The 22,877-nt window shown below is 43.2% G+C and overlaps 1 protein-coding gene across 4 annotated transcripts in view; it reads left to right on the top strand.

The window, feature by feature from the left end:
* The first annotated feature begins 12,123 nt into the window (after positions 1–12,123).
* LOC125882878 (uncharacterized) overlaps positions 12,124–22,877 on the top strand; it is a 93,233-nt gene continuing 82,479 nt past the window's right edge. For all 4 annotated transcript variants that reach the window (XR_007448419.1, XR_007448418.1, XM_049566825.1 and 1 more), the window contains exons 1-2: positions 12,124–12,453; positions 18,912–18,977. Coding sequence is in view for 2 of the 4 variants with exons in the window: in XM_049566825.1 (XP_049422782.1) it covers positions 12,286–12,453; positions 18,912–18,977 (234 nt within the window). In the remaining 2 variants the exon portion in view is untranslated. The remainder of the gene's footprint in view (positions 12,454–18,911; positions 18,978–22,877) is intronic.

The following is a 22,877-nucleotide window of genomic DNA, read 5'->3' as shown; positions in this document are numbered from 1 at the left end:
AAGGTACGGGAACAATCCTGCATTTACTGTAGTTAAAATCTACCACAAATTACACATTTAAACAGCTCCCAAATACAAAAAAAGTCTACTACATGTTGTTAAATTCATACGTGAATATAACTGAGGCACTGACAATGAAGGTAAACTGCATTTCACATCTATAGTGAGGAAATGACTCATCAAACTCTGACGTGATTAGCTGCTGCAGAGTGACAGCCCGTCTGTGTTCGGTGTGAGCAGTCGTGCAGGTATTGTCAGGTATTGTTCGATAAGCAGCATGAATGTCAGTCAGTCGCAGAGTTCTCATTAAGTCTCCATGTTCCTCCACCTTCAGCACACTGCACGTTCTGCCAGTGACGGCTGGGTAAACACAGACCTGAGGACAGATTAAAAGGCAAACACGGAGGAGATGAAATATGCCTGATGACTGAGTCGGCCGGATGCACTTGGAAAGGTTTGGCACACCACTGAACAACAACACAGAGTACAGCCGATTTAAACATAACATGCATTAGTATATGTAGTTCAGGACTGATTTGAGTTCAGTAACGATGGTTATTTCAAAGAAGACTGATGACGTTCCCTTGAGCAAGACTTGTGTACAGAGATAATAGGACATTATTAATCAATATCAATATATATTACTTGCATTCTAGTACTGATATTGGGCGACATAGTGGTGCAGTGGTTAGCATTGTTGCCTCACAGGAAGAGGTTCCTTGTTCAAACCCAGGATGGGGGAGCCCTTCTGTGTGGAGTTTGCATGTTCTCCCTGTGTCAGCGTGGGTTTCCTCTGGGTACTCCAGCTTCCTCCCACAGTCCAAAGACATGCAGGTTAATTGGTGACTCTAAATTGTCCGTAGGTGTGAATGTGAGTGTGAATGGTTGTCTGTCTCTATGTGTCAGCCCTGTGATAATAGGCCCGTTTCCACCGCAGGAACTTCGGGGTAATTTTACGGGGCCGGGGCCATTGGTGCGTGTCTCCACCGCAGGAACCACCCCCGAAGGACAGAGTTCTGGAACTTTTACAGGGGCTAAACAAGTCCCTGCCTCGGAGTAGGTACGTAGAACGGCCCTGAAAAACTCCTGGGTGGGGCTTGGGGTTTACTTGGTGCTGATTGGATATACTCAAGGCGGGATGTGACGACAACAGAAAGTGACAAAATAGCCAGCATTTTTAAAACTCAGCAGCTCTCGTTCATAGCTTCCACTGCCATGTAAATGAAGGGACACGCCAGAAACCCAGCAACCACCTCAGCTCCTTCCATGCTGATTATTGTCTTTCTTATGTCTGCTTTCTTCTTCTTACTTCTGCTTCGTACTTCTGCTCCTTCTTCTTCTTCTTTGTTGTTGTTCTTTGTTTGTTTCTTTGCCGCTCGCCCCGGCCAAAATGGTCGTGCAACAATTACGTCACATCCAGAGCCCAGTAACTTTACAGGAACCTTCCTCCTACTCCGCCGCACAGTGGAGACACAGTGTTTGAGAGGGCCGAGCGAGAGGACGTTCCTGTAAAGTTCCTGCCCCCCAAGTAGTACCAGGAACTTCTTCAGTGGAAACAGGCCTATTGTCTGGTGACCTGTCCAGGGTGTACCCTGCCTCTCACCTGATGTCAGCTGGGATAGGCTCCAACCCCCCGCGACCCCCATCAGGATAAGCTGGAGCATTAATTAGCATTAATGGATAGTATTGATATTGGGGATCCTGGCCCTGTGCTCATTTGTGTAAGAGTTAAACAAAATCCTGTGGTATCTCCCACCCTAAATGAAAAATAATAAAGCAAACACAGGTTGAAATAAAAAGTGAAGAAGCAGTGGGGCTGAATAGGAAATTAAGTGAAGCTATTCTGATTTTCAAAGTCGAAGTATCCTTCAGCAAAATACTGAACTCCACCCAGTTTCAGGGCTGTTTAAACTTCACTTAACTTGTATTTCAACAAGACATTAGAAAACGTCAAGAAATCGATCAATCAATAAAAATCATTTTAAGAAAGCAAACTACCAGTGGCAGGATGTGTAAAGTGCAGTAACAAGATATAAGTTAGGAGAAACATAAGCATGAAAGAACTATAGGATAAAACCTAAACCTATTACGCAAAAAAAAAACAATAACAATTGGTAAGATTTCCTTAAAATATATTTAAAAAAAATACAGAGTAGGATCATTTGTTCAATTTTCTTTAAAGGGATACAATGGGTAATATCTGTGCAGTAGAGGCTGTAATGTCTTGACTATTAGTCAGTAGGATCAATGAAACTTCAAAGAAAAAAACACTGGAAACTACAGATCCCAGAATGCAACTGGATAGCATCTTTCATAAGAAATCCCCTCTGCCTCTGAAAAAGACCACATCTTTCAAACCCCACTCCTCCTGTTGTGATGTAGGCTCGCTGTTGGAAATCTCAAACTTTATGCCCAAGCTAAAATCATATATGAACTTTGTATAAGGACTTGCTTAATGTCTCTAAAGTTCTGCTTTACCTTAATTCAATACATATCCTAGAAGCAGAATATCTAAATATAAGTGTTAATCTTTGGCCAGATGAAATGTGAGGTCTGTCTTTTGGAGCTGGGTGATTCAGCTGAGATGCTGAACAGTGTTGTTGTTATGGATGTCTGAGTGACACTGCACAAGGACAGCAACTCAGTGAGGTGTTGTTAGTGACGTTATGCCTCTTGGCCTTCATGCACTCATTGCACTGCAGTTTGCGGTGTTTTTTCTGGTGTTTGCACAAGTTAGCTGTGTTGCTATGGAGTGCAGACACAAATGTCATGCACTGATACTCTGAAATAATTCCAAACAACAGAGGAGGATTGTAGGAAAGAGGGACCAGCTCCTGTATGTTTGACACCCCTGGTCTATAGACTCGTCTTACAACAGCGTTCATGCTTTCAGCCAAAGAAATAGTTGCTTTAGAAATGCAATGACGGGGACACTGTTTCACAGTATAATTGTTTTAATTTTCTTTCTTCAGCACCAAAGCGATGTACAACAAGTGGCCTCAGTGGGAGGAAACAGCACCAAACATTGATGTTATGTTGGGAGACTCTGGCTGTAACGCTCTCCACCAGCAGAGGACGACATTCGCCCGGCAACCTCTCTCCCATCAGCGCCCCCCTCCTCCTCCTCTTCCAGTCAACCTCCTCTCTGTCCCCAGCGACGGCCCCTCCCATCAAAGCCATAACCTCTCCTAATCCCCCCCACCCCTTGTTGCCCTGGAGACGGCTCAGACGAGCAGGTGATGCATTGACAGGGAGCAGATGGTTCCCTGTGGAGGTAAGCATGGCTGAACAATGCTTCCATATTCATCATAAAGTCTCGCTTACTCTCTGTGTCTCCCTCCTTCAACTGCACGTACACACATAACTTCAAAGTTGAATGAATCATGCTTTCACTCACTCACACACACACACACACACACACACACACACAGATATTTGTTCAGTCTTGATTGAAGCCGACCACATTCTGATGAGTCTGTCAATACAGCAGAGTTTGTGCAGACTGAGCGAGGTGATAGTGTTGTGACAGGTTATTAGATAGGACTTGTGATAAACAGGAGCATTCAGGAGGAGCTAGTTTACAGTACCTCGGAGAGACAAGCAAAGTAAAGACAAACAATAGGGGTTCCTTGCCTCGGCCTCCCTGCGCTTGTCTTCTGCAGGTGTTTTCGGGTTTTTCGCCGCAGTAACTCACTCCTCTAAAGAAGCTCCTTCTTTAGCCCCTGTCTCCCCTGGAGATAAAGTACAGACACCCCACTCTCCCTGTCCCTTTCTTTCAGCTAACTCCTGAATAATCCAGCAACAATACAGGGCTCTGAGGCGGTGTGCAGCGATTCGCCGGAGGCCTGACTTGTTTTGGGGTGCAGCAGGGGTGGGGGAATGGCATTATGGAGATCAGCTAATGCATGTAAAACACTGCATCCATTTTTTTTTTTTTTTTTTTTTATTGGAACAAGTGGTAAAGGAAAAAAAGTCTGCGGCACAATAGAGGCTTCGGAGCGCTACGCTTAACCCACCACACCTGGAGCACACAACAGGGGGTGAGAGTGGCAGCCCACCTCCCCCCTCCTGCCTCACCCATCATCACCAGCACCTATCAATACAAGCTGTAAGGAGTTTGGTGGGGCTTGAGGAGGAGGGGTCTGCCTGTATTCACGGCCTGACTATGATAAAGACGCACAGTGAGGAGCCATTCAAGAGCCCTGTGCCCATAATGGAGTCACTAATAGGTGCCTATTCAGCGGGGAAAGTGTTTTCTGGAGGAGAAAAAAAAAAGTTTTGGGGAAGCAACAATCACTTTGTCTGCTGCCTTGTGTATGTAAAATTTATGCAGCGCTCCACCCCTCCACCCTTTTCCAACTCTTTTTGCTGTCTTTTTTTCTTTCTTTAAAGAGCGTCACCACTGAATAGACGACATGCATAGTTTGGAGTCTTCCTTTCATCCTTACTTGAAAATAAATTGAATGGTCTGTTCTCGAGTGAGTCCAGTCCAGCGGCAGGGATACACACTCTTCTTTTTCACCTCGCTCTCTCCATAAAACTGTGAGCCATATTCACAGGTGGCCAACTTTTACTTAAAGTATCTTTGTGACTGGAGTTTTTGGATCTCTGTCAAGATGCATCATTTACATTTAGGTACTGATGGGTGTGTAGTAAGCAGATGTGAGGACACGCTGGTACAAGTTAATGAGAAAGACTGGAAAACCAAATGTAATGTACATGATAAGATTGGATTAAGCATGGCTCATGAAACTACAATTTACAACTTAAGAATTTCACCGGTTTGTAATAAAAACTGTCATGTTTTAACTTCCTTTTGAAGCTTGAAAATAAGTTCTCACACAGATCTGGTCAATATTTGTCACGTGATAACATTTGGAATGCAGGGAGAATTAAAATACATCTCTGCTGTAGCACAAATTAGTTTTAAAAACGCTTATATATGCTGTTGCTTCGACCACTGCAATGCATTGTTTACGTGCCTCACTAAATCTTCAGCAGCTTGGCTTCAACTAGTACAGAATGCCACAACTCATGTTTTTAACTGTTTTAACTTGATTTTAAGATTCTTTTAATAACTTTTAAAGCTCAACATGGTTTAGCACCAAGTTATATAGCTGAGATTCTGGCTACCTATGCTCCAAGTTGTGACCTGAGATCCTCAAGCCTACCCTCACTAGTCGTCCCTAGATCAAGGCTGGTAACTAAAGTTGACCAGGCTTTTGCCATCAAGTTCTGGAATTTAAATACCTGATTTGTACTTTTGTGATTTGTAACTTTTGTATTTTATTTCCTTTGTCTTGTTTTGTTGTCTTTGTAACCTTGTTCAGATAAATGCTATACAAATAAATATTATTTATTATATGTATTTATAGTTTATATCACTGTAGGATGGTACATTTAAAGGTCAAAACAACAAAAGTTGCAGCTGCATGTCCCAAACGTTTTTGAGACATACTCATGATATATAGCTCGATATACATACAGCTATAGTTGTTGTATCTTCAGACTGTCCAGTAGTTATAAAATCTACTTAAAGCCCAAATCTTTTTCTCTTAAACTCCAAAGATTCACGACTACGTAAGCAACAATCAAGGTTAAAATTCAGAAAAAAACATCCAAATATTATTCATTAAGAGTTTAACACTTATAAAACATATCTGATCTGCTTCCTCAGGACTGCATATTTGTGATTTGATACATAGACTGTATAAAATAATGGACCTAGTTACCATGACATCACCCATTGGTTTGTGGACTGCTGTTTTGAAGCCTTGTGAAGGCATTTGGCCATGTTGGTCTTTTTTTGGAGCCTGAATTGACTGATTGATTGGATGAGAGGGTGGAGCTGTGGAGGAGCGAGGGGTGCGTCTGACTCATAAACTGTAGTGACATCTCACAGATAGCCTGTCACTCAAACAGCGAGCACCGAACTTGAATATACATAACTTTAAGTCTTGATAAAGTGTAAACAGGTGTTCCACCTCTGTACGGTTGTCATGGATGTTGAGACCACTGTTTTTTGTACCAGGCTGTAAACATGTTTATTTCTGGTTTTTAACATGGCCGTCTATGGGGATTGACTTGATTTTGGTGCCAGCTTCATGTGGCCATTTGAGTGGCACTTATGCATTGGCTTTGTTTTTTACCATAAGTTAGTGCTTGGTTTGATCAGATATGATCGACAGTGCTGATAACATAAACCATCAGTTCATCAACTGTCCTCAACAGATCATGATCCAAATGTTGCTAAATCCTCAGTATTGCAAATATGCGACTTCACCTTTTCCCAACACAGCCCTGCTCACTTCAGTCACACAAACAAAGAAATCTCTAATGTGAAATAACCAAAACTGTCAAAACTTAAGGATCCAGTTGCTCACAGTAAGAATGTGATTACAACAAAAGCTTTCAGGGCCTTTAATACATGGATACAAAAAGCAGATCCTTCATGAGTAGAGCTGGGTATTGATACTCAATACCTGATGGGTATCAACCAAAAAAGAAGAGTACCAAATAGTATTGAAATGTCTCCAGTCAAGCAATATCTGTATTCAATCCTTTTTGTGCCGGGTTCTGACCCCGATCCATTTCCGACTTAGCCTGGAAATCCAGACTCAAATCTAGAAAGATTTAGGGTCTGGCTATGAGTAATGCAAATGGCCCAACTCGAGGGGCGGCACCAAGCATGCATTTCAAAATATCACTGCATGCAACTGGATAACACTACGACCAATCAGAACAATGCACAGGGTGACGTATCCAGAGCTTAGCTACCAGCGGAGTAACTGGTAGATTAGACTCTTGCCGTATCCAGTCGGCAAAACAGGAAAAACGTCCTTCTTGCAAAGGAAAGATTCAAGCGCCGTCTTCTGTTCCTCTCTTAGAGAAATAAAGCCAAGTCTAACTCGTTCATTGTAGCGGCCAAAGCCGTTTCAAACAACTGGTGTTCATCCGTAGCCATCTTGCAATGTTTACTGACTGATTCTGGACTTCGTCGTCGCAGTGCTGTCGTCATCTGTTTAGCTCGCCTCTGGCCCGCCTGTATCAGATACACCGAAATGATTGGTGCAGCTCGGTTTCATGGGCATAGGTAATGAGCATCATTACTGATGCCAGAGTGACTCGCTGAGCAAATTCAAATTGTGCTCTCGCGAGAACTCTGGATTTCCAGGGTATTTCCGACTCCCCACCTGATCAACAAACTTTGAGTTAGCTGTTTCTGTTCAGATCAGTTAGCAAAAGCTAACACAGCTAACATCAAACACCAAGCTACTAAACGGTCCCAAAAAACTCACTCCAGTGAGCTCGCACTCCTGCAGCAGCAGCTACAACCCATACAGTATGCACTGCTTTGAAGTTGAGCATGGCATTTTTGATGGACTTGGCAGTTCAGGGCGCTGAGATGCCACCATGACATTTGAAAGTACAACTGTGCAACACCTCACGAATGTTGGTACCAGTATCACTTTAAGGGTCCTGGTATGGGAACTGCCCATTGGTCCGACAGCCCATTGGTCCAACATGACCATATTAAACCCATTGTTCCGAAGTCCCGTTGTTCTGAAATCATCATGATGCCCTGTGGTTAAGGTCTGGTTAGGTTTAGGCACAAAAACCACTTGGTTAGGGTCAGGAAAAGATCATGGTGTGGGTTAAAAAGTAAAAGAAAGTGACAAACACATAAGCCGTGAGCCTGCTTCGCCTCAAGCCTTTCCCAGCTGACCCAGAGCCAGTGGCGACGCACCATCAAGGCCGAAATACGCCCGCCGAGAGCCGTAACAGGAGGTTATGGTGTTTCACTCTCTTTTCTCTATGGCACTTGTATCTCGACCAGTAGCCTACTTTTGTTGCGTTTGCTGATCCTCTATGGTACACAAATACAGTATAGTAGTATAGTAGTATAATCACATATCAGAACAACGGGACGGCGGACCAATGACATGGACCCACTGGTATTGGTACCGGTGTCATAATTTTTAAACGATACCCAGCCTACTCATGTGTCAGGATGAGATAATGAAACGAACATTATTTTGGCTTCAGTAAATCTTAAGTATAATAGGGTTGGATTGACACTTGTGAGCTTGGCCTATGAAGTTACTGTTTAGTTACGACTCTAGGAGAATTACACCAGTTTGAAATGAAGCCTGAAAATAAGTTTTCACATATATTTGGTCAATATATGTCATGTGATAACTTGATAAAAATAAATCTCTGGCTGCTGTTCAGGCCTGTACATGCCTGCCATGCTGGGATCCCCCCCCCCCCCCCCTTGGTCCCGAGGCACCAGGGGAGCAGACCTTGTGGGTGAGCTGACTAATCTTAAAATGCTGGAACCATATTGAAAAGAGGGGGAATGAACTGAGAAATACTGGGACCATATTGTGTTGCGTGTCAAAGGGCTTAGCTGACAGATTGATGAGATGAGGAAATAACGGAGCAAACCGGGGGGCGGCAGGAGGGAGTCGGGGGGGGGGGGGGGGGGGGGAACCCCCCATGGCATGGCAACCGGGGCTTGGAGTCAGAGCAGGACTCCCCGCAGGCCTGCCGGGCAGAGCCGGTGCAGGTCAATGCTCTTTGATTCTGGGTCCCGCAGCCGACAAAGAGCAGCACGCAGTGGGCAGGGCTGCTTTCCTTAGAACAGCATGAAAGCCCTTGTAATTGTATTTTTATGTGTTTTGTGGGAGGCTTTGTCAGCTTTGTGTGCTGATGTATGTGTTTATTTGTGTGTGTTTAGTGTGTGTTTGCGTGTGTCTGTGTGTGTGTGAGAAAGAGTGTTTTTTCTGACTTTTTTTTAGTCTAATAAAGGAAAAGATTGAAAATTAATGACTATTCTATCTTAAAACTACATGACTCTTGGTTTGTCTTGGGGCATTCGTTGTAAGTGTCCCAGTGTTAGCCAACTGTTTCAACTGTTGTCCCTCAGCCAAGTGTTAAATAAGTTGTTCAATTAACAATAAAGTGGTACATAAATTATTTTTTAACAAGGAGTAAAGTTTGAACATTGAAGCAGCTGTAATCAATATTTTTACATTACTAGTTGATCACATGACTACTTTAATGTGAAAAGGGTGCCTTATAGCAACAAGCCCAAAGGGTATAATCCCATCTCTGCAGCTTTAGCATCTCTCAGCTCATTGTTTTGGTTTTCCAGCCCTCAACTTAACTGCTTTGTTTCACTATCACCCTTTCCATGGTCGTTTTCAGATGCACTTGGCACCTGGTTACAGCAAAAAAGCTCTAAAAGCTAATTGAATGCTACCTGTCTAACACCGAATTGCAGACAGACACAAGGTGTGGGCAATGACGCAAAATCTGCTTTCGATCTGAAACCAAGAAATCGCTGATATCATTACGGATACTAATACTTTTTATTATTTAAAGTGCCTTACGCACTTTCATAAAAAGACTCTAACATTAACCAATACTGATCCGATTGGACTAAAGTACTAATTTCTCGAGGCTACTGTGTATCTTGATATTCCTTTTTCTGAACCTCCCTTCCACAGTGCGCTGCATGCAGGTGACAGTATGTTGTTTAGCTGCACACAACAGTGGAGAAGCAGTACATGTTCTAGATGTGGTCAGGACAACAAAATGTTGTTTGTACAGACAGTTTTTCTCAGGCAATACAAATGAGTACAACGTGGAAGAGAGAAACTGATCCTTTTTTTGGTATCCATTCTGTTGATGCTAGAATTGATATTCAAAATGAAAACTTATGATAGTTTGGTATCGATCCATCCACCCCTAATAGACACAGATAGCAACTGGCTGGTTAACCTTCCTGGAGCATTTAACACCTAATGAGACAGATATTTTCTTGAGGAGTTTGTGGAGACCAAAGACAAAGCTAAAATGAGAACATTGCACCTACAGTTATCAGATTGAAATTAGGTTCAACTATCAGTCAGAGACCCCTCAGTCAAGCAAGACTCTTCAAGTTGAGCATTTATTCTTGTTTTTTGTCTTTTTGGTCTCCAGATATAGCTGCAGAGTCAGTGCTCTTTGCTTTCATGCTGCTCTTTGGTACAGGCAGCTGCAGACCCATACCCAGGGTTAGCCTGAGTGAGACGGAGGCAGCTGCCTGAGGGAAGAGAGACTTTGCCCGGTCAGGCTTCGAGGTAACACTATCCTCTGGCTTCTGCTTAGAAATCACACATTTACAGCTCACAGCAACTTAATGTGGTACTGTCTCTGGCTTTTGTCTGATATCTAGTGTCTGCACATTTCTGATCAGTTATTAGCATAGTTAGCCAACATTAGCTCGGAGGGCTAACTTCGTTGTTGCTTGTTTGCTATATTATGTTAACATGATTGTCACCCTAAACATTCTGCTGAATCCTGTTCAAACTCTCAAAGTCTTCATGCAGAAAAGAGAACAAATAGTCGAATATTCGTGTCGAACAACCAAATACAATTTGACTGACATTATCCTAAGTCAGGTACACCCGTAGTGGACACAAACGACACCAAAGTAATGCAGATGTTTTGCTCTGTATCTGCTGTGTTAATAGGCGTCTGTTTACAAGCACTTTTTATGTTTGCTGCTTGTTTCCTTTGTCCACCAAGTGGCCAAAAAAGTAGTTACAGCATGATTAAATTATGATTTGAAGAGCTTTTTCGTTTTTATCTCTGTAGGGAAAATGCACATGGATCAACTCCATTGTAAATGTGCTAGTGATAGCTAAGTGGCTAATGTTCAGCTCCAGCCAGATGTTAATTATGCATTAAAATAACAAGTAACCAACTGAGAATTAAATCAAAATGAGTAACAAGTAAAAAATCAGGTGAAGAAAGGATTAAACGGTAAGGAATCAAACAGCACAAATACAAGACAATTCATAACTCAACCAGTTTGCGTTGTGTTGATTATTCAATGCAATAAAATCTGTATTAAAATATCTTGAAACAAGGATGTACTGACGACCCAAAAGTTCTCTTCATTAAAGACAAAAAAAAAAAAAAACGCATTGACATCCATGCCACAAAACCAGTGCGATGTCCAACCTTACTTCCCCTCACACAATGCATTTTCCTGCAGTGTCTTAGCAACTGGTATTGTGGCATCCAGATTACCCAGAAAGAACTGCAGAGCCCCCGTAGGGTCGAACAGAGGGAGACCTCTGAGAGAGTGTGCTTTAGGAAGGGAGATGTAAAGGAGAGGTTGATCTCAGATGGTCCCAAGAGGCTTTAGTACATGTCACAAGTTGTGCTTTTATGATCGGAGTATTTTCATGCTTCTTCTTTTTTTATTTATTTGTCAGTTTTAGAGAAATTAAACAAAGCAGATTCTTCTTTCTGCAGCTTCAGCAGAACACAGATGTGTTTCAAAACTAAAATAAGCTTAAAAGATTTCTTCTTGCAGCTGAAGTGGGACATGGGTTGTGAGGGGGTAGCTGCTTGTGTCTCCACTATAAGTGTTTGGTCTGGTCACCATGGAACACATTGACTACTCCCCACTTGTCCACAACCCTTGTTAATATTACACCCAGAGCGTATTTACTTGGTCATTCTAGCAGCACAAATCTTCAGAAGAAGAACCTCCAACTCAAGTCACACTCACGATAATAAGCTTTGATTGGAGACACAGATAGAGGGCTGTTCAGAACATGCACACACACAGAAGCGCACACACACACTCTGCCGAGCTCTGATTTGTGGAATTGATAGGGTCCATTGTTTCCACAGAGCTTGCCACTATATGCCCTGTAATGTAATTAAGGCCAGGAGATTTATGCTGCTGTGTAGCAGCCCAGAACCTGATCCATGTTGTGTCTGGAGTTGGGCTGAAAAGCCCTCTCTCTGTCCAGCTGCTCCTGATTTCTGTTCTGGCCTCTGTCACTGTGTGGGGCTACAGTGCTGTTCACTTCTTAATTGAAAGCTTTGGTTTATTGTAGCCCTCGTTTTTGTGTTGCATGTGGAGGGGACACTGGGTTTAAGTTTATTATTTCCCTGCAAATTCGTAGCAAACTCAAAAGGGACAAAGCTCTGTCTCTTTCCTTGCCAAGGAAACGACATGCATGAGAGAGTTGCACTAGTTTAGCAGGATGGTAATTATTAACAGCCATAAGCTATTTAAATAGAGAGCATTTTTTAACCTCCCACAGAGAGGCATTGCTCTATTCTTAAATCAGTCCGCTACAAAGCATGAAGGTACTTTTTTCACCAACTTCTTTGGTGAAATGACGGTGTTTTCTTGTTACTTAAGGACTTCAGTGGTGAAATGTTCACATTTTTACCAAGACGATGAGTAAATTTAAAGATTAGGGCTCGCTGGACATGTCTGCTGTCGAGAGGAGAGGAGCTCCAGAGCCACACTGGGAAAACAAACCTTCCAGAAATCAAGATTTCAAGCATCCCCGGAGGCTTCTGGCTCGGCCCAGGCATCCCGTCAGCAGGAGCACCTGGCTGCCTGACGGCTCCCGCTCAGCACACCACGCTCACAGGGTGAGTCCATCCATGCCCACCCAGCTCTTCCTAAATCCACAGCTGAGCGGCCTGCCGCCGCCACCGCCCACAACTCCAATATCCCAAATGAAAGACACGTCAAACGCTGCTGAATGAGCCCCATGTAGAGAACATGAGAGAGAAGATCCGTAAGACCCGGAGCATCTGTCCACCTCTCTGACACTAATGAATGTTAAGTAGGTTAGCTGCTGGTGTGCCACTGTCCCACAGGTCATTGTGACTGGTGGTGCTTTTTTGTCAGGGTGCGCCAACCCCCTGTGAGACATCTAAAATGGCTGGACCGCTTATTCCTGCGCACAATCCCGGCACCAATAGTTGCCATATTGATCCCCCTTGCTTGCAGATTAAAGCATAAAAGGAGCTCTGTCCTGCCAGCGGGGTTCCCCACTGACTCCGGAGCTCATTTCAGGGTCACAGAGTCCTTGCAGCCCCCTGACCCGAACCCCAACGTGAACACACACAAACACCGGTGCGAGGCAGGACAGAAACCTTTCCAAGGATGAACCCCATTAAACAGGATTGGTCGGATGCTCACATTCACGGCTCATTATAGCTGACCCCGGGCTTTCTCTCTCTCAATCTGCATGCTCTCCTATTCTGTCTTTGCTTCTAACCTGGCCAAAGCCATGCTGAGGTGGTCACACACGCCTTTTGTTTGCCATTGATAGCTTGAACGTTTGCTTGATTGTTTTGTGAACTGGATCCCCTCGTCAGTTGTGTTGCGCTGCATTGTCGAGTTCCTGTGGTGTGCTTTTAAAGTTTTTGTCTGGGCTTTTGGATCTTTGTAGCTCTTTTGTCTCTAAGTTCATTGGTTTATCGACAAATCCGGCAGCTGATTTTTGTGTAGTGATCTGTAGCGTTTTCTAAACAGAGATTTTGCAAGACTGTTGAAATGAAGATCCACATTACACCGCCTTTGCTTTTTCGACTAAACTATGCTGACATTATGCTGCCCCGGGGTGTGACTTTAGCAAAACCGAAAGTGCAAGAGGCATAACGTGTAACACAGCTGCATTAGTTTCTAGTGCAATGGCTTTCCACATTTTAAGCTGATGTTGATTCGACTCTGTTATTACCTCTACTGCTGGCTTAACAGCAGAGCAACAATGCTACCCCATTCTGTGTTCCTACGATTTATACAGAACGGTGAGGTGGGAAGACACCGCAACATTCCCGCCTTGGACAGACTGTTAAAAAGGGGCCTGTGTAAATTTGGAGGTTATTTAGTCTCAGAGCACCAGTCTGAATTTGGTTATTCGGTTAAACCCCCTACGAATTACTTTCTTTCTTATGATTTAAGTCATATCATACAAAGTAAAAACAAAGGGTAAAAATGGAACTGTATTCAGGAAATGAAACAGCCTGCAATGTTATTGTTTGGTTTACTTCCAGCACTGTCATATTGTCATTTAACGCTACTTGTTAGCAACTTAGCAGCTAAAGAGATATGTCCCTCAGGAGGTGGTAGAGACCAAAAACAGGGCCAAAGGCAAGTGAATCTTAGACTCATTTACCAAGTGGTCAGTAAAAAGACTCCAAATTAATGATGTTTCGTAATGACCGCGAGATGTGTAAATAAACAACTCTTTGCTAACAAGTTCATCACATCAACTTAAAAGCTAATTTTGGTCTAGGTGACTAAAGGGGAAAACAGTTTTTGAAACTGGTCTAGTATTGGGTGAGAGCACTGCCACAAAACAGGCTGCAATGTAACCACTGTCATCTTATGTGCTATGGCCTCTGACGGGCTCAGATTATTATAAGAGTCTGACGACATTATGGAAAGGATCCCTACAGAGATAGAGCTTTTTGCTGAAGAATAAGATCCGAAATTGCTATCGTCGAACCCACCAGACTCCATTTAAATATCATTTTATCATTGCAAAACACACTTCATTCAGAGTCGACAGAAACAAAGTAAAACTCACAAAAATCATCTTGGTTCATCTTTCCACTGTTCCAACAATCACCAGCTCTGGTTTGGTTGAAAGTAAATCTTAAATCACCCAGTTAGATGTGAAAAAATGCTGCCTCTATACACACTATAAGTACTGTTTATTTAGTTGCAGTTTGGTGTGTATGGTGATAACGATTTCATTGCTTTTTCTGGTTAAAAAGGATCCTGCTCTTTAATGGAAAGGTCTATCTCTGTAGGGATCCTTTCCATAATGTTGTCAGACACGTAGAATAACAATCTGAGCCCGTCAGTGGCAAAAACAAGGACTTTCAGTGGACATAAATTGACAGTGCCAAATGCCCCAAGTGGATCCAGTGCAACCTGTTTTGCCTCTGCTGTGTGCAGCGCTCTTGCTCAGTACTGGACCGGTTTCAAAATTAGTTTTCTTTATTAGTTACTTTGCCACAAAAACATGGAAAAAACAGAGTCCAGTTGAAAAAAACCCACCAAAGTTAAGCTTTTAAAGGACATGATGTTGTGTTCACAACTTGTTTCTGCTCATCAAAATTCCATTTTTTCCAAACTTCAAGTTGATAACGGCACAAAATAGAAGAGTAACTAAGACTGGATTCAACTTTGTAAGAAGGCCTTGAAGCCTTATTTTAATGGCATTTGTTGAATATATTTCAACATTTAAAGGCTTTAAAAATCCTTTACATTACAGTGTTATGTGCAGGTTTTAAGTGCGGTGCCGCCGCAGTAACAGCAGCTTGTTTCTTTCAACATATGTCTATATAATGTGTGTTAGTGTGTCCTTGGTGCTGACCTCACCAGGATGCAGCTCTGATCTGTGGCTCTCTGTTCAGTGCCTGTTCCCTTAATTAAACGTTGATTAAATGCCTATTAATGTGCCCTGACTCACAGACAGGGTGTAATCAGGTGAAACAGAATTAATAAAACATCCCATGTGGTGTTCAGGAGAGAAGGAAAGGCTCCCCTGAGAAAGACGGGACAGATGGCGGCAGGAATCACCAGAGAGAGGAGAAGGCAGAGTGGGAGAGGAGATAAAGCAAAGACCAGTCACCACTTTGGTGATTAGCTCTAAATTGGTAATTTGATCTAGCCCCTTCCACCTACTCATTATTGATAAGGCCCACCATATTTGACCATATTTCCCCCTGCTGGCTCAGGCCGGCACCACAGCACTTCCTGTCTGCTTGAGTCCTGCCAGCCCACGCCGCTCTGCGCTCAGTGGATCCGACAGGAAGTACCTTGAGGTGGAGTTTGCATGGAAAAGTGGGGGGGGTACATGTTGTCGACACATGCACAGTGGAAATCCCATCTGCTAGGAATCTCTCTAATCTCATCATCTTAATTGAACAAGGAAAAGAGGAGCAGCAATCACTTTAGACAAACCCTATATGGGATTATGTGTAGTATTTGTGATGATGGGTCAAACGATGACATCAAAGCCAGAAGGAGGCTAGCTTTGATTAGCTTAGCTTCTGTTAGCTTTGGTTGTGGCATGGTTTTACAAATGGATGGCATTATTATTTATTTCATTATTTATTTCATTTAAAAGTATTCATTTATAGATACATTCTGAATGCTTTGAACGGTTTCAATACTCATTTTCCACAATGTCAGTACGCCAGAGAACAAAAGCATACACCCTGCGCCTCCTCTTCTCCCCTGCGCTCTTGACGCAGTGCAGCCTCAAACTGCGTGTCATTTTTGTTTAAATTGTTTATCAGAGATGCAAAGTGGGAGATGCAAATATTATTTTAAATTTAGTTCTGGGAAAGCAATTCAGCGTCTGTCTCGCTCGCACTGGACAGTTGGTGAAGGCGGGAGATGGTGTGGTTTTACGCCAGACTAGCTGACGTGTTGTTAAACTTAATGGTGAGTTATTGCCTACATAGGACTGGTGGTACTGAGATGTTTTAGTAGTGGTTTAATTTTACATCAGTGGCAAACACTATCGTTACCTGGCTGTCCTTGATGGCAGATGAGGGAGACATAATGCTGTTCTGCAGAGCGCTCGATGTTCGTGCGGCTGCCACAAGGGAAGTTGAAGAAGGAGGAGGGGCTCGACTGAAATGCTGTTGTCAGGCAAACAGCACACCTCTAATTAAGAACTGATGCCATGGGCCAATTTAAAAGACTAAAATATCATTTAAAGGAGGGCACTTATCTAGTCAGAGGGCAAAAGGACAGGTGCTTGAGCACCACCCGGGGTCTATCTGTGCACGTGCCTAATGTTTACTAAGTTATTTCGCTGTTTTCTGTTACTAACCAAGAAAAGATTAAAGAGAAAAGATTTATGCTCTCAATGTCAGTCTCAATGTTTTTCAGTGGTATCAAAAATGGTAGCGCATATTTATATTTTTTTATATTATTGTGGCGTATTTATTATGAACACAGTCCATCTGACGCTTGTTTTGTTTATGTTTTTTGCCGTTTCATCACAACTACAAATGCAGCTGTAGCCAGTATCTCACTATCACTATCCTCATTCATATTTTAAGAAGCTACAAATTATATTCAGCCACAAAATAAACCTGAAAAGCTGCAAATCAGAACAGAAGTACAGAGAGTTGTTGCATAGAGATGATACACCATCTCATTTCGTTGCATCAGTGTGAATCAGCAGGTTTTAAGAACGTTGCAGAACGGCACATTGCAAGTAGCTGCCTGTTTCAACTCATCTCGTCGCAAATCTTTGGTCTGAACTGGGAACATGATCTTCACCGGCAGATGAAGTTTGCCCAGTTGTAGATGTTTAAATTTCCAATATTTTTTTTAAAAATAATACAGCTGTGAAGAAATCCAGAGGTTCAGTGAACTGTCACTGGTGTAATTTTAAAATAAAAGTTGCAGGAGCAGAGTTGCAGTTCCTAACAGTACTTAGGCACGTCATGATAACCGATATTTTGTAGTTGATACCAATACCATTGAAATTCCACGGTTCTAAAAAGTGAAAGTGATGAGCACAGTGTTTTCCCCAAACTAAAGAACAAAAAATGCCTAATGTGCATGTGAATAGACGCTCAGAGCCTCGTTACATTGCTGGTGTTTGTAGCATGGTGGAAATACATGGCGCTCCTGTTGCAAAGAATTTACAACATGCGCATGCCACAGGGAAAAAAACGTTGATCTCCAAATGGGTCGAGGCAGAGCTTGTAACATCTTTAGTACTACATAGAAATAATAGATAATTAAATATATCTTTTAAAAGCATTGGTTTAGCATTTTTTCCACACACTTTTGACAATGTAAAATTTACACAATTTTCTCTTGTTTATTTCCATATTCATTTGAATTTTGGCCTCTTTCCTCTGCCTTCTTTTCTGTTTCAGTTCACATAATTTCTCCACATTGTCGTCCCGGGCCAACCCCCAGCCACTTCATCCTTTACTGTCTCAAAATGTACTTGATTTCACATTCAGCATATAATTAGTAACAACAAGGTCATTGGGCGGCAAGCACCCATGATTCACTGGGAAATTGGTCGTTGTTCATTATTCGGCTGCAATTAAGGCTTCTATTAAGTATGGAGAGCTGGCGAGGTATTTCTCGCATAATGTGCATAATCATATGTGGTGGGCTTTGTTAAATACAACAGGTACGGTCTAAATGAAGCCACTAGACAAAGGCGGTGAGACAGCCAGACCTGACGCTGCCCTCTAGCCTCTCATGGTGGCACTGAATGGGTTTGAGTGTCTGGCACAAGCTGGCAGAGAGCTCCACACCAGCGCACTCCAAAGGAAAGGGAAACGCACACATGTATACACACATCAAGCTCCATTGTCCTCCCACCCTGGGAGCCCCTCTTGGCCCCTGTCAACCCACTCTGGTCTGGGGTTACAGCCCATGAATGAGGGGTGAGTTCTGGGAGGATCTGCTCTCTTGCTCCCTGGAGTGGACTGGCTCTGGAGCTGACTCAGTGCTTCTGGGAGCTGCCAGGAGCCGCAAAGAGAGATGGATGAGCCGCTCCGCTGACTGCTGGGCATCGGCTTGTGATGTGTCTCCGGTGATTGATGAGTTAACACAGCGCCCCCTGCTCCACGGGTCAAACTGATGCACCCTCACCATAAAACCACCATACTGTCCTGAGGCAGCGACATGTTAAAAAGAAAGGGGAGAGTTAAGCACCAGGCGTTTTGTAAACGGAGCAGATGTCGGAGAGTGGCTGCGTGGGAGAGCAGACTCCATCATTGAGTCTTCTGCTGTAGGGGCTCAAACCACTGGAAGAGTTTCACAGCAGCTCAGTGAGCAAGATGGAGGTGTTATTAATGCACTGGTGGGGGTTTAAATGTCTGTGGGGAGCCCTCTCACTGTGTGGCTTTCTATCTGTTGTGACAGGCTTCAGTCATTGTTCCCAGCCTGCAGAGAGACTGAATTCAGCTCATTTCTAAACTCTTCTGAGTGATCAATCTCAATCTGACCCTGATAAATCTGTTTTTAAATTTCAATGTGTACCAGTGTCTTCTTTAATTAATTTTTAATGGCTTCTTTTCTTTATTTCCTTTTCTTGCAGAGCCCTGTTTATGTGTCATTTGTCAGCAAGGCCATCTTGTGGGATCGGGGACTCTGCCACTACAGTGTGAGTGCCTTAATACTATATCTTCTCGCATGTCCCAAGAGTCTTTATGAATTAAAGTAAAAGCCAGCCATATTTAACGACGACAAAACCATATTAAAACATCTGTTTGTCAGAAAAAAAGAATCAGAGAAAGCAACTTATTTTCCTGATGGTTTGAATAAGTCACTAAATTCGTCACTAGTTGCTTTTTAGAAATAGTCACTGAGATGGTCTGCAATGTAGCTAACAAGGGGAATTGACAAAGCATCGGTATTTGACGACCTGGGAACGAGAACAGTGATGGCGTGAACCATTGTGTGGTGCGTGTACAGTTTCGGCTATATCTGAGACTGACCACCCAGTCTTCGTTAACGGCTGATAAGATGGCAGTCAGTGCAGAGGTGATAAGTGCATCCAGGAAGTGACTTATCTTTTTGGAACTAGAAGTGGGAATTGTTCTCAGCACCACAAAGGAGACAAAACAAGTGGTGTGTGTGGGCCCTTCTACTCATCTAAAAGTCAAAAATGCCTATTAAAATTACAGTTTTTAAAAGCCCAGGTGCCATGGTAAAGTGCTTGATTTGTCTATCTGACCCAACGATATTCAATATACAATAATAAAACAGAAAGAGCAGCAAATCTTCACATTTGAAAGGTTAGGCTTTTATCTTTGGTGACACACACACAGTGATTAATGATTAAACTTATATTCAGTGATTGAGCATTTTCCAATCCAGCAGATTCCAAAATCTAACCAAATATTCTTCCCTTTCCTCTAGCAAGTAAAAAGAAACACACACACACACACACACTTCGTCTGTCTCTCCTCCGACACTCAAAAGTCCCCACCTCTCCCCTTGGCTGAAAAGAGTCTGGGAGTGGATGTGCCACAATTAACAGTGGGGTTGCCATGGGGACAGCAGAGTTGTGTGGGCTGGCTTCCTGTCTTGGCCTCTGGTTAAACAAACAAGTAAAGTCGGCAGACAAAGACGCTTGCTGGTCCTTACAGCCTCATTTACATCCTCGACTGCCTTCAGCACTTCTGCATTCAGCCACTTCATCAGGCCTGGCATCACCCTCTGCCATTCTCCATGTCTCCACTGCTGCCGCTATATCTAATAAATCACCAGGGCATTGTGATGGTGAAACTGCTCCTGTCATACAGCGAATACAACTTTTACAACAAGCGTGTCCCTGTCTAAACAGGCAGACAGCCGACAAGAGGCTGTTGACCCAGCAGCCTGCTTTATATAGGCGTCACAGCTCCTGTACTGTCACCCGGGACACGAGCTGCAATGGGACAGTCCAGGTCAGAATGCACAGGTGCCCAAACAAGCCAACAGGGCTGCACAGCTCCAATTTAAAACTTAATATATGTGGGGTTTTTTGCACAAGGAGTTCAGCCAAGGTTTTATGGTTTCAGTTGTTTTTTTAAATACTGAGTGAAGCCTCATCACTCTCCACACTTTTTACTAGTCTGAAAACCGCTTGACGATACACAGCAGGCATTAATCAGACTTTTAAACACGGGTCGATCATGCAAAACCACTGGTACGGTCCTGTAAGAATGCTCTCCTGATATAGCATTGCACATACTCAACTGTTAATTATCTACACCAGCCATTTATGTAAGTTACTGCAAGAAACCACGGATGTATCCGGCACATAGTATTGTTGGACTCACGATGGACAGTTTTAAAAAGAAAAGGATCAAAGTTGATGCAAGAGAACCAGAGCCCTTCGCAAAGGAGGTTATGTTTTCAGTTAGGTTAATTTGCCTGTCTGTCAGCTTACGGGAAAACTACTTGCTCAATTTTTATGAAACTTGGTGGAAAAGTGAAGCATGAGCCAAGGAAGAATGAGGGATTGTTTAAAATAAAGGACATAGCCACTGTGCTGTCACCCATGGGATTGTTGACTCACATTTTAAAGCCTTGAACGTGGCATTTTGGTCGTCGCCATGTTGGATTCTTAGACACAGAAGTGACCATATTTGGATCAGAGGGGTGGAGCTAACCCTAACGTAGCTGCTAGCTTGGTTAGCATGGTGCATTTATAGCTATGGTCAACTGTGCTTATGCTAATGCTAATTTTTGCCAGCGAAAAAAAAGACATCTTACTTCTTAGAAGGTCTTTTGGTACAACCAAACACCTTTTTTAGGCGACCAAAACTTTATGATTAACTTTCATGACCTAAAACACACAGAAATAGCAATAGCTTGCATGCTAGCAACTTGTCAAAGGATGGCACCCACATGTCACTCAAAGCGGCGCGCCCTTAATTATGCATAACTTTAACCTTTAATAACATTTAAAGAGGTGAGGTATATAAAAATTCACCCCGGCACAGTGGTCATGAACGGGGAAATTAGCTATAGAGACCTTAGAGAAACTGTTTTTGTACCAGGCTGCAAACATGTTTATTTCTGCTGTAAGTTGTGCATTTTAACATGGGGCTCTTCGGAGATTGACTCGCTTCTGGGGCCAGCCTCAAGTGGCCACTTGAAGAACTGCAGTTTTTTTGCACTTCTATGATGGCTTCATTTTTCAGCTCCGGAAGTTGCAGCCTAGGAAAACCCATTCAATTTTGGAGCAGATCTGAATCATAGAGCAGATACATGAATCATTAGTCACTGTTGTTAACATTGCCAGTGAGGGCATTTGGCCCCGGCTGAGGTCTGCACTCTGTGAGTATTCTTCTAGTTTATTTTATGCATTCTTGTCAAAACCTGGTGCCTACATTACCCACAATGCCAAAGGGTGTGTGTCATCACAGCTAATGTAGTCTTAATCTGTTAGCTTCAATCACAGGTCTGCTAAACCTCCTTCTTTCTAACTCCACACCCCCAGATTTTTTAAGAACCTTTACACCCAAACATCACTCGTCAGGGCTCAACAGTAAACATCACCAGAGGCAAGTAAAATGCCATGTCTGGCTAGTAAATCCAGCAACTCACTCGCCTGATCCAGCATGCGGTAAAAAATAATTAAACACACAGTTTTTTTCTGGAGTGAGCCATCTAGTAACCTCCTTCTCATTACTGTTAAAAGTTGCACATGCACGGTACTTGGCACATGCGGGGAAAAGGAAAGCAGGTAAAGACAAGGTTTATGAGCTGAAGTGACAGCGAGCGTTTCCATTATCCTGGAATCAGGAGTTGAGTTAGGTGGCGTTGTTGGCAAGGATGTGGGCAAAACTCCAACTGTGTGTATGCTGCAAGCTTGAGAGGAAGGCAGATAAAACAGAATTGTTTTTCATGACAATTCACTTTCGTCTTTGTTCGATAACTGCTAGTAAATAAAACAGTTTGTGTAGGGGCAAGTATAATTTACTCTGAGCAAGTAGATTTCTGACCCCTTGCCCGACAAGGCAAGTGAAAAAAACATTAAAGTTGAACCCCGCTTGCACAGCTCCCTCTGGAGCCACGATGTGTTTATGCAATATCACACATGTAGTAGTAGTAGTGGTAGTAGTGGTAGTACTCCCCAACACCTGTACACAGATGTTTGTGTATAAAGTTGAATACTTCTTCCACCACTGTATGTCGTGCTGTATTGGAGTCCTGTCCTGTGCTGTGTTGTGTTGTTTCAGGATGTGGGGGCTTCAGGGGAAGAGTTGCCGGGCCCTCTGGGGTTGCGTGGGCCAGCAAAGGGGGGTCATTGTCTAACCATCGAAAGTAGAAAGTTGCTCTGAATGCTAAGCTGTATCTGAGCCTGGCTTCTGACACGAGCTGATAATCAGATTTACTCCCCTGAATCCGCCGGACTCCACAATGCGCCCCACTGTCATCGTCCCCCGCTTTGCCTCTCGCCGGCCCCCTCGCCAGCATCCCGACCCTTCATCCACCCTCCCTCCTCCCCCGCAGCAAAGCTAATTACACCCCGCAGAAACACAAATCTCCATGATTTAAAAAGTCACTC

This window comes from Epinephelus fuscoguttatus, linkage group LG22 (assembly GCF_011397635.1).
Source record: "Epinephelus fuscoguttatus linkage group LG22, E.fuscoguttatus.final_Chr_v1".
NCBI classification, from domain to species: Eukaryota; Metazoa; Chordata; class Actinopteri; order Perciformes; family Serranidae; genus Epinephelus; species Epinephelus fuscoguttatus.
The sequence above is the reverse complement of the archived record's forward strand: the minus strand, read 5'-3'. Positions and strand labels throughout refer to the sequence as shown.